Source organism: Oratosquilla oratoria, chromosome 17, assembly GCF_046742065.1.
Source record: "Oratosquilla oratoria isolate Oo_2021 chromosome 17, ASM4674206v1, whole genome shotgun sequence".
Lineage (NCBI taxonomy): Eukaryota > Metazoa > Arthropoda > Malacostraca > Stomatopoda > Squillidae > Oratosquilla > Oratosquilla oratoria.
The window spans coordinates 11751702-11766966 of NC_134793.1; the positions used below are offsets into that span (position 1 = coordinate 11751702).

Here is a 15265-nt window from a genome sequence, read left to right on the forward strand (position 1 = left end):
TTTTCGTTTCTTAGTTTGTATTCAGTTCTTATTTGTCCATGTTTGAAGCATCATAGAATATTAGATTTGATACTGGAGATTAGATTTGATACTGGAGAAGAATTGAGAATATAGAAAGAATAGATGATGTAGGTTATTGGAAAAAATACATTTGTGAATAGATTCTCCTGTTCACAATTGCAAGAGCTGTGGATTAATCTTAGTTAACTTGTACAATCCCACTGATGTCATTTTTTATCACATTCTTCACCCCATGATGGCCAGTGGCCATTGGGATTTATTTGAAAAAGAAATATTGTGTCATGAGCACAAGGTAGAACAGCCCCCTGCCACTCAAACATGCATACACAGAAATACTCAAAGTTGTACACACTACCACCACCATCATCACTGCCATCATCACTGCCATCATCACCATCACCATTCTTGGATCTGCGAAAGCTCTGGAGCTGTATGCATGGGGGGGGAAAAGAAGGAAAGAAGTGACTATAATTTTAAGTTGATTCGATGTGGGAGTGTACAAGTTAAGAGTTTGTAGCTACTCCATGGTGTATTCTTCAAGATTCTTTATCTATAACCTTACTTGTCACATACCCACTTTCTTGCTTCAAAAACCTTACCATTCCATCAAACCTATGACCATTTTTGTAAGCATAGATCTTGTTGTTAAACTGCAGTCATGTCCCACGTCAGCTTTTGTTATTGTTGAGTAGCTCTGGTGTTAATGGATTATGACGGTGGAGATGGGTGGAAATTCATCCCCCTGTTGGTCCTCAGCCAGAGGTCTTCCACTCTAGTTATGTTTTTGTACTACCATGTGCCTCGTGTAGGATATGTCTATAGTTCATGTGGACAACTTTAGGTTATGTTATCTCAACCAAGTTGTGCTTTAATTTCAATTTTTATTCCTTTGTGAACTGCTCATGCCTTTTGACATTGGCATTCTTTTGTAGATTATGCTTTGGCCAAAGTCTCATGATTTTATTCATAAAATGGTGGGTGTTAACTGAATTTGATCTAGCTCAGTCATTACTTATCATTTTGGGGCCTGCCACATAGTAGTCGAAACCTGTATAGTCTTAGCCAGAAACATATTTTTGAAGCATGCTATCCAATGAGAGGGGCTCAAGTATGCATGGGAAATAGAACCATGATTTGAAAGTACCTGTTTTGTTTCCTTTGAATTGAGCTGAAGACGGTCGAGGGATAGGTTACAGTAAACCACATGGATTATGCCTTCATTCGTAAACCAGTATTATGTAAAGTCTCCATCTAGAGGCCTTTGTACCACTCTTTTATTTTAATTGTGCAAATATAACCTTAAGATTGTATAACATTGAAGTACAGACGCTCCACTACTTACGTTCATTCATTTTACGTTTTTTTCGATTTTACGTTTGAACTGACTAAAAAAAATTTGTAAAAAAAAAAAATCTTTTGAGTTTAGCGCGCTTTCCGTAGTACGAGACGTTCAAACTATACTTACGCATGACGCTGCGTCCATTGTTTATATGGCACAAACGACAGACTGAACGTGCCTTGCCTCCTCCTCCTCCTCCTCCTCCTCCTCCTTCTCCTCCACCATCTTGCTTTATGTTGCTTAAATTTAATTTATTTGAAATTAATGTTATTATTTTACAATGTTATGTTTCTAATTAATTATTTAGGGGTGTTTTATAAGATACAGTAATAGAATTTATGGATGTATAGTACAGTATGAATGGTCATACATTACTGGAACGTACAGTAACAACTTACATTCATTTTCACGTTACGTTCAGCGGTTCGGAACGTAACTAAAACGTAAGTTGAGGAGCGTCTGTAGTGGTATCCATAAATTAATTGATCTCATTTTTAGAAGACATTACATGGTTAGCAGCAAAATTTTAGATGTACATTAATATTAGGATGGGCAGTAGAACTTTGGATGGTGACTGATTAATTGTATGTTACACCTATAGTTAAGTTGAAATGTAAAAGACATTCTTGAGCTTCCACAACCACTTACTGGAGTAGTATTTAAAGATGCTCATAAAATAAGTTGTAAAAAGAGGAACTAATAACGTTTTTTCCACAACGAGGACAGTTTTGTTCCTAATCACTGAAAAGTTGGTAATGTATTGATGTTATGAACAGAATGTGTACTGAAAGCACTCTATCCCTTATGAGGGGTTGAAAGGGTCATAGATACAATCTTTGATATGAATACAATACAAGTTTTCTGGTTATTAGGAATGAAATTGCACAGTACCAAAGTAGAAAAAGGAGTACTGCATAGTACTAAAGTATAAGAAGTACCATATTTGATGACATGTAAGACCCATGACATTTATGACCCCCTACCCTCTTTCAGTAGAGAATATTAGGAAATGTATTTACTTGTTATGATGTTATATATTGTACTCAGATGCTTGTGAAACATATCAAAAACAGAAAATGGTAACAGCTCATGAGAATGTATGAGTTTGGTGTGCAATGATAGGTGGAACTCTTGATGTTGCTCACTGTGATCACCTTTCAAAAGCTAGAAGATGAGTTCTTGTACCATGTACGACACAAATAGACTGTAATGTACATATGAGCTGAGAAATTATTTCTACAAAACATTTTAGAGTTGTTTGCCAAAGGAAGATATGTCTCGAAACATAAAGGTATGGTTTTTGCAGCCCACTTTTCTAATGAAAGTAACCAGTGATAATAGTAATAGAATGCCCCTTACTGGGGTATTGATGGTACAGTGACTTGCATTCACTTTAGGAACTGCAGGGGCACCCTTGTGGACCAGAGCCACATGTTCAGTGATAAAGGAATGATGATGATGATGATGATTTTTTATACTACAGGTGCCACCGTGAACTTAAACTTTACTACTTCTTTGACTATATCTTTCTTTAATGACCCTGTTGTGAAGGTGGGGGTGTTGGATAATGCCACCACTGTGTTCCTATGTGCATTGTATAAAGTGACTTAATGGGATAGAGTGAGGGTACAAAAAATCAAGACATAAGAAGATCAAGGAGTGTTCTAACCAGAACCTTAGTAATTGGCTCATTGAATGTGTGTTGACGTGGTGTGGATGTCAGGAGTGGCAAAAGGGTGGGGAGGGGAAATGAATAGCCTTGTTGGTAGGTGATAAAATATGTAAATGCATGGCAGAATAGTGAGAGTGGGTGAAGGTGAGATTGCGATAGGAGATACTGGGACATTAGTCCCTAATAATGAGAAAAGTGAGAAGGAAGTATTGTGGATTGCTTTATATGAATGTATCAAGTTTTGGGAGAGATTACTATATAATGTGGTGTTCAGGAGTTTAATGCTAGAATAGGAGATGAACCAATAGAAGGAGAATTAAGGAGGGATGGGGTAGTGGCAGGAAGGAACTATAGCCAATTGGTGAATGCATGTATTGAAATGTTTGATCATATAATTTTCAAACATTATGAAGTTAGATATGATACAAGAACTGGTAGTTTACAGCATCTGGGTCTAGTTTAGAGTACCAGATACTTTAACTTTGCACACAAGATGGGGGGATGGTGTTTTTCTTAGCCATTTTTGAACAATAAAGTGGGTCTTAAATGCCATCAGATATGGTGTATATTTGATATTGAAAGTACTACTTTATTGTATTTGTGTTTTATCCACAATGTAAAGGATATTATGATACTTTTTTCCTTATAATTTAACATTTGAAGGAAGACCAGTTTGTGAAAACTCTGGCATTTGTATTTATACCTTTTATTGCCTGTTTTTTTCCTTCTTTAACCATGTAGTTAGCTCTTCTTCTTTGAAATTTGATAGTGTTTAAATTCTTTATATATTTATTGATTTGTTAATGTTTTTGTCTTCTCTTAGGAGTTTTGATCCCAGACCACTGTCAGGGTCCGAGATTATTGTATATTTACTCCAAAGAAGTGTCTTAAAGTCAGACAGCATTTATAGAGTCAGAAGCTGTCATGATTATGAGTTTTGCAACCAGCCATGGCAACTTTTGGCTATACATCAACAGATGTAGGTTTTGATTTGGAAGTTATGAAGATAATTATAATCTTGAGTTTTGGTGACTGGAAACGCACAAGTTGGCTTTAGTCCACAGGCTCACCCAAATATTTCATAGGAAAGAAACTTTGGACTCATGCCTGCATTATATTAGTCCGGAACTTTTTCTATCACTGGCTTGTAGTAGTAGGAGTAGAGAACAATTACTATGTGTTAGTTCTTGTGTGAAAAAGTGGAGGAAATTACATTTCAGTCGATGGAGACATCCTGAGTCCAGTCTGAAAATATCATGGTGTGATATAATGAAGAAGAAGAAATAAATTCTGAGGAGTATTATGAAATAATATTAATGTATCTTGAACATCTCAGTGCAAATGTTTAGCTCTTTAGTTCTTACAAAGTCCATACAAATACCTGAAGGTTTTAGTTTGTTTTTATTTTAGAGAGGAAGTCAGGAATAGGGGTAGGTAGTATAACTCTTACAAAATGGTAAATGTGGTACCAATTTATATTGGAGTGAACAGGGTGGAGCTTTCAGATTAGAAACTGGTATCCTTTACCATTGTGGTAGCTAAAGTGTTCACCCTTCACACCATGGACCTGGCAGTGAAAGTTAACTAAAAACTAAACATACTAAGACCTTTAGCAAACACTGTTTTTATCCAGGAGAAAGAAACACTAATGGCAATATATAAACAAATCTAAAAAAACAAACATGACTACACCTCCACAGTAAGGTTCCCATCAGGTAAATACATCTTACAAACAGCACAAAATAAAGCTTAAAAACTAATAACTGGATGCACTAAAAACAGCTCAATAGAACAATGCACACGAAAACCAAATCCTTCTTAAAGAAGAACTTTTGAAAGTGATAGGCATGCAGCTCTATACAAGATTGCTCAGTTCCATCCAACCTTCCCTCCACATTGCACAAACATAGTCAGCTGGAAAAAGAATCTATGTAATCATCTTTAACAACCTACCACCTCTGCCTCAGAATGCATCCTTACAGAAACACACACACTAAAATCACAAAACAAACACCCAAGAACTGACCTCCAAAATCAATATCCCACCAGTATAGTTTGTATGGTGTCAGTTTTCCTAATTGTTAGGAATCAAGCTGTAGAATTATTTCTGAGTGTAGTTTTAAAAAAAAATTATATTGTGATTAGAATTTCCTTCTGTTGTCCAAATCCCATGCTTGTAACTAATTTTAGTATGTTTATTTTCTTGTTGATTTTCACTGTCAGGGTTTTGATGTATAGGCTGCAGGTCATTTATCAAAAGTGAGGCATAACAACAGCAACCCCCCCTCCTCCTCCTCCTCCTCCTCCATCCAGTACATGGATGAGAATATGATGACAAAATATGAACAAAAACCAGATTCATCTTAGATTGGAGCATGGTGCAGATATAATTAACTCAAAGAAAATTTGAAGAGCATCAACTAAAAAGGTTCCAGGCCTGGATAATAAATGCATGAAAAAGACTGCAGTTAAGTTGCCAACATAAGAAAAGAGTAACATCACACACAAGTGATATATTAAGAGTATCCAAAGCCATGAAAGAACTAAATGTGAAAGACAAAGAAAACTTCTTAACCACTTCGGTACGATGACGCCTATGTAGGCATCATGAGGCAGGAGTGGTACATGAGGATGCCAGCATCTGCGTTTTGATTATGTATATATATATATATATATATATATATATATATATATTTTTAGTTGTACATGAGTTACCCTCAGATTCTGTGAACTGGTTTGATCACATTTTCAATGTTTGTTATTACTCAGAGTAATAGAGAACAAGTAATACAGTAGTGACTATATTTTATCATGCGAGTAGTGTGACGCATTGTTCAAATGGTAGCTGATGCTCTGCGTGAGAATTTGACTCATACTGAAGTGGTTAATGAAGAATCAAGTGTACAAGAAGTCACTGGAGATGAAACTGAAAAAGACAGTTTTTAAAAACAAAAAAGGATATAATTTTTCATTTAGAAATGTTGATATATGGAATAATACAGAAGAAAAAATGGTACATCCAAGTATCTTAAGTACATATAAAGTTAAAATTGATAAAAGGAAGCACAGATTTGTCAATGGCAAGCTGAGACACAAGGAAGAAGTAACCAAACTAGAAGTAGGAGAGGTCTATGAGGATACATCACCTGAAATAATACAACAGTTTCCAGTCCATCTTCACTAAGGAATATGACTTTGTGTATGAAAAGGAAGAAACTAGGAATGTTGGGTTACAAATATAAAAGTGGAAGTAAAGTATTTAAACTAGACACTAGATATGATGAAAACCCCTGATCCTGATGGAATCTCCAATTGGATACTTGAAGAATGCAGCGAAGAACTTGCAGATATAGACACAGCTTTTTTTAATTGTGCTTTCAGTGGAAGAAGGGATAGTACCTCAAGATTGGAAGAGGGTCAGTGTAGTACCAATGTATAAAGGAAGTAAGGAGTAAGTCTTAAATCACATAATATTGTCTCTGGTATGCTAGTTAGATTGTGAAGATTTTGCCAGACAACCAGTTTGGATTGATTGCAGATGAAATATACTTCCTTTTTTTTTATTCAATGACACAGGAATGCAGAGGAAACCTTTCTTAGGTTATTAACTAGATATACATACAGTATCCATTAATTAATAGATTTGTATAAATTTCAAGTATTAAAAGATGAAAGAAAACTATCCATGCAGTAACATTGGGAACTTTATACACAACATGTTATTCACACTTTATGTGAAAAAAATATTAGTGGTGTAGGCTATCAAATATTTACTGTGTGAACAGGTGCATTATATTACATGTGTTTCCACTGTGAAATTTAGAAAAAAAAAATCCTCATTAAGTTAAAGTGAGCACAGTTTTTGTTGTACATGTTAGAAAAACTGTCCAAAGTGCGATGTTGTGGAAACAAGTACACAATTAAGTGACAGCAGTGTTTCCTGGTGATAAGCTTTAAAGTGCTAAAGTATGATGAATATGAGTTATTATTTCCATTTATGCAAATGCAAAGTAAATAAATATATTTCCAGTACATTTGAGATTGATTTTAATCCCTTGTTTTGATGTGAAGAGTTTGATATGAGCTTGTCACTACTATTCTTCATGACCAGCTACTACCCAAAGTATGAACTCGGTATATTCGATGCTTGACAATCTTATTTAACTCAGACTTTTTGAGCAGCAATAAGTAAAGTTACTTTATCTTGACCAACCCATACTGCTAAAGGGATAAATCAGGTATTCTTAAGTATTTGATCCTAGTTGATGTTGGACGAGTTTATTCAACTGAGAGGAACCTCTGGACAGTTGATACACTTGGAGTTTTACCAAAGCAGAATGACAGAAATTATTTCTTCTTTTTCTTCCACTACATGAATTTAGGGCAATATAGTGTGCTAAGGTTGAATGTCTGAAATAGATATGATTACAAGGTACACCAAGGGGAGACCCATGGTTCCAAGACAATGCGATCTGCAAAATAAAGAGGGGATCACATGAAGAATCGTCACCCCAGACTTAGACAGGGTGACAGTTCTTCATGTGGGCTATCCTAGGGTGACAATTCTTCATGTGGGCCATCCTGGGTTTATGATTCTTTGTTTGTATAAGTTGATGACAATAATCATAACCTTCATTCAACCTAACCTAACATAATGTAACCTAACCTAATCGAACAAACCTAACCTAACCTCATGTAATGTAACCTAATCTAACCTAACCTAATCTTTATTCCACTGTTGATATTTGGCATACTGGGGTGACAGTTCTTCAGGTGGGATCTCATAAGGTGATGATTCTTCATGTGGGTGTTCTGGGGTGACAATTCTTCATGTGACCCTAAAGAAGAGAAAAGAGGCGTTAGTGTTGGTTTAATAAGTTTCATTTTAAAAACAGATAGGGGTGTGATGTATTAAATGGGGACAAAAATCATCCACTGGGCAGACCAGGTGTAATTATGCATTAGAAAAACTTATTAAGTACACAGACAAAGCAATCTCACCCTACTGCTCAGATGCCAAGCAGTTTTGGCAAAACAAAGCAAAAACTACACAGAGATCATTGGCTTCTGAGTTTCCTGGCATGACTGCTACATCTGCTCCATCAGAATACTTCTATGTTGTGGGAAGTTTAACTGTGAGAGAAGAGCAGTACTGGAAAAGGAAACTTTTTTAGCTTCTCCTTTTCATTTACTGCAATAAGGATCTTGTCAGATACAGGCAGTGAAACTGAGCCATATTTGTTATATTGTGTTTAGTATGTACATATCTGAAAATCTGAGGGCATTGTTAGCATGAATTTGTACAGTTTGGGATATAACCAATATAGAAAAATATTGCAGAATTAGAATTACTCACGCAAAATTAATCTAATTCTAATTAATGTATTAGAATTTAAGATCATTCTGACCTAATTTGTTGGATTTAGATTTGTAGTAATCTTCATCCAAATGCTGTACCAATCTAAATGATTTTGAAAACCGCATATCTTTAATTTTTACATTATTTTCTCCACAGGTGACATGACTGCAGAGGAACTTTTCAATATGTTCTTCGGGGGTGGCTACCCAAGTGGCAGTGTTTATGTCAGGAGGGGTGGACGATGGGAACGATCAGGAGGACAGAGGTAAGGAGTATTTCATTCATCTGATGTAAAAGAAGCGATTAATCTATTTTATTTTTCATTTATTTTTTCTGTTTTGGATTTATGGAAATATGAAGGCAGTCTTAACTTGTATGAAAACAAGTCATCCAACCAACATGCTTATGGGGTGGGGGTGCACATAGGTCTTTAGATGTGGGTGTCTGCTTGGATTTGGTCACTTTATAAAGGGATTGAGACCTTTGTATATGCAGCCTTGTGGCACAGAAAGGATCAATATTTTTCACATCTTTTTCTTAACCCTCCGCAGATCACATCAGCATGGCAGTAATCACCATCAGCATCAGACAAGTCAGCAGGAACAGTCAAACCTGTCGGTTCTCCTACAGTTGATGCCCCTGATGCTCATACTCCTTTTGTCCCTGGCCTCCTCCCTGTTCTCGTCAGATCCTACCTACGCACTCTCACCTACCAGGTTAATTTTCTTTATTATTTTCTACAAGCATTGGTTGCTTAGGCGGTAAACAGTAGTTTTTGTAGATGAAGTTGGCAGTAGTTCATGAAAGTGTGGTTTGGATAGAATTTGTAAGTATCATGTCCAGCCCCACATTGTTAAGTATCATATATCACAGTATTGTTTTCTCAATTAGGTGGTATTCTTCATAGCTTTCTTTTGGCTACTGTTGGGCTCTGTTGTTCATCTGGGGATGAATTCTGGACCAAAGGGTTCATGATTAATAGAGACTTGTTAGACTGGGATCCACCATTCCCTTTAATGAATAAGATCATATAGTGTTAGCTAGTTTAGATTTAACCACAGCATTGAGGTGGTGAAGTGTTTCATAATAATATTAACTGGAAAACTTTAATTGCTTTGATAGAGTGATACCTCATACAGATTGTGGATAAAGTGAGATTTTCAACAATTTAAACTTCATTTTGTTTAAGAGTTTACTCCTTCTGAAATATAGTATTTAGCCAGAATGAAATCTCCTGAGGTAATTGTTAGGTCAGGGGAGTTGTGTATTTAATTCATTGTGGTCAGCGTTTATATTATCCAATCAGCCCAGTAATTCTTGGAAGACCAGCTTGGCTATATTAAGTATTTCAACTACCATGTAGTTCTGGTACAGGAAATTAGAAACTACTGTTTGTTGATTGAATGTAGTTTGCATGACTTATGCATGAACATATCTAGTTTGCATGAAGTTTTGTATGAATTCATGTAGAATCCACCATATTTGTTTGTGCGGTATATTGCATCATATAGAATTGTTTCTTGAATATATTCATTTCATTTATTAAGTGATCTCTTTTTGATCACTGCAGAGTATCTAAAAAAAAGAGGTACAGTGATGGACTGGCTAGTGCGTTGTTTAATATTTGTCTAAATGAGGATAGAATGCCAGACGACTGGAGGAGTGTGTATAGGTCCATTTTAGAAAGGAAAAGGGGACAAGTGTGAGTGTAGTAGTTTCAGAGAGATCTGTTTGTTGAGTGTAGTTGGGAAGGTTTATGGGAGGGTTTTGATTGAGAGGATTAGGAGGGGAAGAGAGGGAGTAATTTGTGAGGAACAGTGTGGGTTCAGGACAGGGGCTGTGTGGATGAGATTTTTGTGGTAAGGCAGATATGTTTTTTGGGCTTTTATGGATTTGGAAAAAGCTTATGACAAGGAAGACAGGAAGGCATTATGGGAGGTATTACAGATATATGTGATAGGAGGAAAGCTGTTACGAGCAGTCAAGAGTTTTGACGAGAGTAGTAGAGCTTGTGTAAAATTAGAAATGGAGAGAGTGAGTGGTTTGAGGTAAAGATGGACTTCATCAGGGATGTGTTATATCGCCATGGCTGTCCAGTTTATATATGGAGGTGCGAGAGGTAAATGCAAGGCTAATGGTCCGGGGATTGGAGAAGGTTTAAAGAAAATGGAGAAAAATAGGAGATAAGCCAGTTGTGGTTTGCTGATGGCACCCTCCTTATAAGTAAGAAAGGGTCTTCAGATATATGTGTATATTGATTGGTACATGACTTGGAATTATGCTTTGGTATTTGTCAAGTCTTTTGCTAAATGCAAGTCATCTTTGTGTAAATTGGGATATCTTCTTGGGTCCATTGAATACCACTACATACCATTATATACATATATAATGCCAGTACATACCTACCACCTTTTGAACACAAGTATGTACTTTGTAGCAATATAGTTTTATTCAATGTAGTATAGTCTTGAAAATAAAATAGGCTCCTGTTAAGGCTCCTATTAAATGTAGTGTTATGCACATGCACACACATAAACTCAAGGTAGATACAACTGTGCCATAGCTAATTTCACAGAATTAAGAAAATATTTTGAAGAAATAGACAGGGGAGAGTTTAGTGAAATCAATCAGACTGTTGCCCCAGGTCTCTTGTATGCAAGATCCATGCCAACAGCCACCAGATTGGCCCATAAATCACTCCAGAAAGAATTATTGTTTTTTGGGTATGGCTCCAGTGGGGCAATGTAAGATGAGATGTTGTGTGTCTTTTTGTGTGATGGCCGTATCTGTTGCAGTTTATTTCTATGGCCAGGCTCATTCACTGTTGATATTGTGACCTGAATTTAGTTATGCATGTGTGGTTCTTGCTTTTCATGGAAGGGATTTTTCTGTGAGGTTGATGTCAGGAGGGCTTTGATGGAGATTGGTTGGTGGACTTCCAGTGCTTGTTTTGTACTCCAAGTGTGAAGGAATTTTGAATGCATTGTGTTGTGGAGGTAGAAGGTAGTTGCAGATGTTTAATTAGTATGCAGGTTCATTTTGATACTCTTAGTTCTTGTGTGATGTAATGATGAGTAAGGCTCTTGTGTTATTTTGTGTAGTATGGTGTCTTGTGTTTTCCTAATTGTGAGGAACCATGCTGTGGGAGCATAGTCAGGTGTGGTACATAAGAACTTTATAGAATGTGATTAGTTTTCTTTAGCTGTCCAAAGCAGATGCTTGCACCTGAGTAGGGTATATATATTTTCTTGATGATTTTCACTAATAGATCTTTGATGAGGATGTGTATCAAAGTGGTTTTTTTTTCTCCCTCCTCCTCCTCCTCCTCCTCCAGTGGAAGGATTTGGATGTTCATTGTCAGGAGTGAATAATATTACTGATGATTTTTGAATGGAGGTCTCCATTTTATTATTTCTAAGTCATTGTTTTAATTTGTCTATGTAGGCTTGGATGTTCTCAGCAGCTAATGCAAACATCACACAGAGGACCCTAAACACTATCTTACATTGCCCAACTGCTATACCCATACAACAGTACAATACTTCTTCCCTGAATGAATTATGGGCCAGTCCAGTGGCTGTTGCCAGTTACTTGGAAACTCTGGATCTACTGCAGGAAATCTCTTGGGCGATGGTTTGATTGATTGATTGTGCTAGTTTATTATGAGATCATCTGCATATGTGAGCACTTTGGTGTTGTGTTTTGGATCTAGTTTTAGATAATTTTGTTAAAAGGTTGAATAGCATAGGTGAGAATATTGTCCCTGTTCCAGACAGGCCCCACAAGTCATTCAGGGAAGAAATACTGTTGTTGTTGTCCAGGGACTGTTTGCTTGGGGCATTGTAGAATGAGGTGCTCTATGTTCTCTGTTTTGTGGTTGCATCTTGGATAGTTTGATTCTGTGCCAAGTCCAATTTTGTGTTGATGGTTGTATGGATAATGTGTTGCTTCTCTTGAGAGGGATTTTTCCGTCAGGTTGATATTCCACTGCAGACAACGATCAAATGTTTCTTCATATAGAAGTACTTGGGTGTGACCAAAGATAGTTGCTGACAGCTGTGGGGCTGTAAGTTTTAAGCCAGGAATTGGGTGTATGGATTTGCCTGTGGTAGGACTGAGCGTGGAATGGGTGGGAATGGGTGTGTGCCTTTTGTCTTGGCTACCTCCCTTATAAGGGAGAAAAAAGCCTTTGGTATATAGATGGATAGATAGATAGGACTGAGTGTTTTAATTTCAGATGATAAATGAATGCTACAAGTTTGTAGGGTAGATACATATTAGGGGAACATAGGACAAAGTAGACCTGTCCCTTGTACCATTTTTGTACTCCTTCAGTCTCCCCCAGTCTTCCAGTCCCTGTGGTGCATAATATTTATTAATAAAAGGTTCTCTCTCTTGCCCTTTTCTTAATTCCTCTACAACAGACTTGTATTTGGTATAGATTAACACAAAATTACTTTAGTCATGTTGGTTGGGGAAGGCCACAGGTCTTCTGCAAGAGAGACCAGGGCAGTGGATTGATTGATTGGTTTGGGGGAGTAAGGGGGCTGAGCAGATCAGAGTGCTGGCATCTGAAGTTGAGAAGCAAGATGGATGGGGTTCAAGTCCTGCTAAAGTCAATGTATATACATACATATACCAAGGGCTTTTTTGCCGTTACAAGGGAGGTAACCAAAGTCAAAGGCATAAATCCACTCCCACCCATTTCATCCCTACAGACTTCACTCCCATTCACCACCCCTCCTTCCCTCTTTTCTTGGCTCCTCCTGGAGGATGGGTCATTCCTGTATTTCTCCCACTGCCCAGGGTCAAAAGCAATGCAGCAAGACACAACACATCCACAGAAAGACTGGTTCATTTAATTGATGACCCACACCCCCTCTCCATCCCCTCATGCAGAAAAAAAGAAGATGGGGGAGAAATCCCTTTGGGCTGCATCAAAATATCATTCACACATACTCCCTCATCCCCCACCCACTCTCTTCCATACATCACAGCATCATCCATAAATAACCCTTCTCCACACACTCTTATCTTCTGTCTTCTCCCATCCTTCCTCAACAGATGTTCCACTCTTTCCCATTGCCCCTTTTACCCCATCCATCCATCTCATCCTTGGTCACCCTCTCATGTTAACTCCCTCCACCTCTTTTACCTATCTTTCTTCACTCATTCTTTCCATGTGTCCAAACCATCTCAATACTCTTTCATCAACCCTATCTCCCAACTCCCTTTTCACCCCCCTCCTCCTCACCTCGTTTCTCACTCTGTCCAGACTAGTAACTCCTACCATACTTCTCAGGCATTTCATCTCGTACACATTTAAACTCTTCCTCTCTTATATTCCATGTTTCTGCCGCATACAGTAATGTAGGTGCAATCACCCCTTCATACAATCTTCTCTTACCATCCATTCCCAAATATCTATTTCTCATTACACTTTTTAATCCCCTAAGGTATTTACTTGCTTCTCTTGATCTACATTCTACCTCCACCTCCACTCCTCCCTTTACCACCACATTCGCCCCCAAGTATTTAAAACTATCCACTTCCCCCGGTCTGTCCCCTTAATACTCACTTCCAGTTTGATGCCAACCTCTCCCCTTGTACATCTCATCACCTTACTTTTACGCTGAAAAGGTCAATGTATGACAATAATAAGGGCAAACACTTGTAAATCTTTGAGATCCAATGAAAGTTGTATCTCACCTTACTGAGAGGGCAAAGGCTGACATATTGTGGGAGGGGGGGGGGGTGTTGGTTTTGTTGCTGATTTTGTGGTTCCCAGTGTAATTACAGACACCCGTGGGTAGTGGCCACACTTGTAAGCACACATGACACACATTCCTCACTTTGACCAGAAAGAATGGGAAAAAGAAATCTAGTTTACCCAAAACAAAGCTGCGAAATAGTGTGAAAAACAAAACAAAGAAATCTGAGGAAATTAAATTAGGAAATAGTGTATTGTCAAACCCACTTTTACTATAAATGCATGGGTGGTGGATGTCATGGGTACCAGAGGAGGAAGATGGAAACAGGTGGAAGACTGAAGCATGTACATAGGTTACAAAAACATTTTTTTTATTTTATTATTATAGGTTTATTCAACAATATTAAATACAATTAGACATACATACTGTATATACATTTTTTTTTTTTACAAAATTGGTAGTTGAAAAGGGAGAGCGAGAAGCAAAGCTTATGGGGAGTTGCTCTCCCTTAAGGAAAAAAATTATTTTTATTTATTTATTTTTGTTACATATCAGTATGGTACATACACATTTACACACATATATACACACATACATGCATACACATATATACACACACACAATGACATGCGTCACGACGTCCGCTAACTCCGACCTCACGTAGAAATCGGGGGCACGAGCGAGCATCGCAACTTGTGGGGGTCAGGTGAGAGGTGAGAGGTCAGGTCGATTGTTGACGGGACGATAATTGCTTAATGCGCAGGTTGATCAGCCAACTGTTGATGAAAGATACTTTGATGGAAAGCTAGTAGATCCATTGTAGCTGACAGTAGTTCTTAGGTCATCCAGTAGGTCTTGTAGCAGAGCTATTGCATAGTAGTCTTTGACATATTGACTAGATGTGTTATACACACATGTATATATATATATATATATATATATATATATATATATATATATATATAATGCCTTGACTATGGAGTGGGTAGGGATGAAATTGGTGGGAGTGGAATTATGCCTTTTGACTTAGGCAAACTCCCTTGTAAGGGAGGAAAAAACACTTTGTATATACAGTATATATATGCCTTGACTGTGGAGTGCGTAGGGATGAAATTGGTGGGAGTGGAATTATGCCTTTTGACTTTGGCAAACTCCCTTGTAAG

The 15265-nt window shown here is 37.4% G+C and overlaps 1 protein-coding gene across 1 annotated transcript in view; it reads left to right on the plus strand.

Moving 5' to 3' along the window:
- The window catches only part of LOC143034416 (dnaJ homolog subfamily B member 12), a 77427-nt gene that overhangs the window by 28594 nt on the left and 33568 nt on the right, over window positions 1-15265 (plus strand). Inside the window, exons 5-6 of the mRNA XM_076200432.1 lie at window positions 8548-8656; window positions 8943-9107. Coding sequence (XP_076056547.1) covers window positions 8548-8656; window positions 8943-9107 — 274 coding nt within the window. The remainder of the gene's footprint in view (window positions 1-8547; window positions 8657-8942; window positions 9108-15265) is intronic.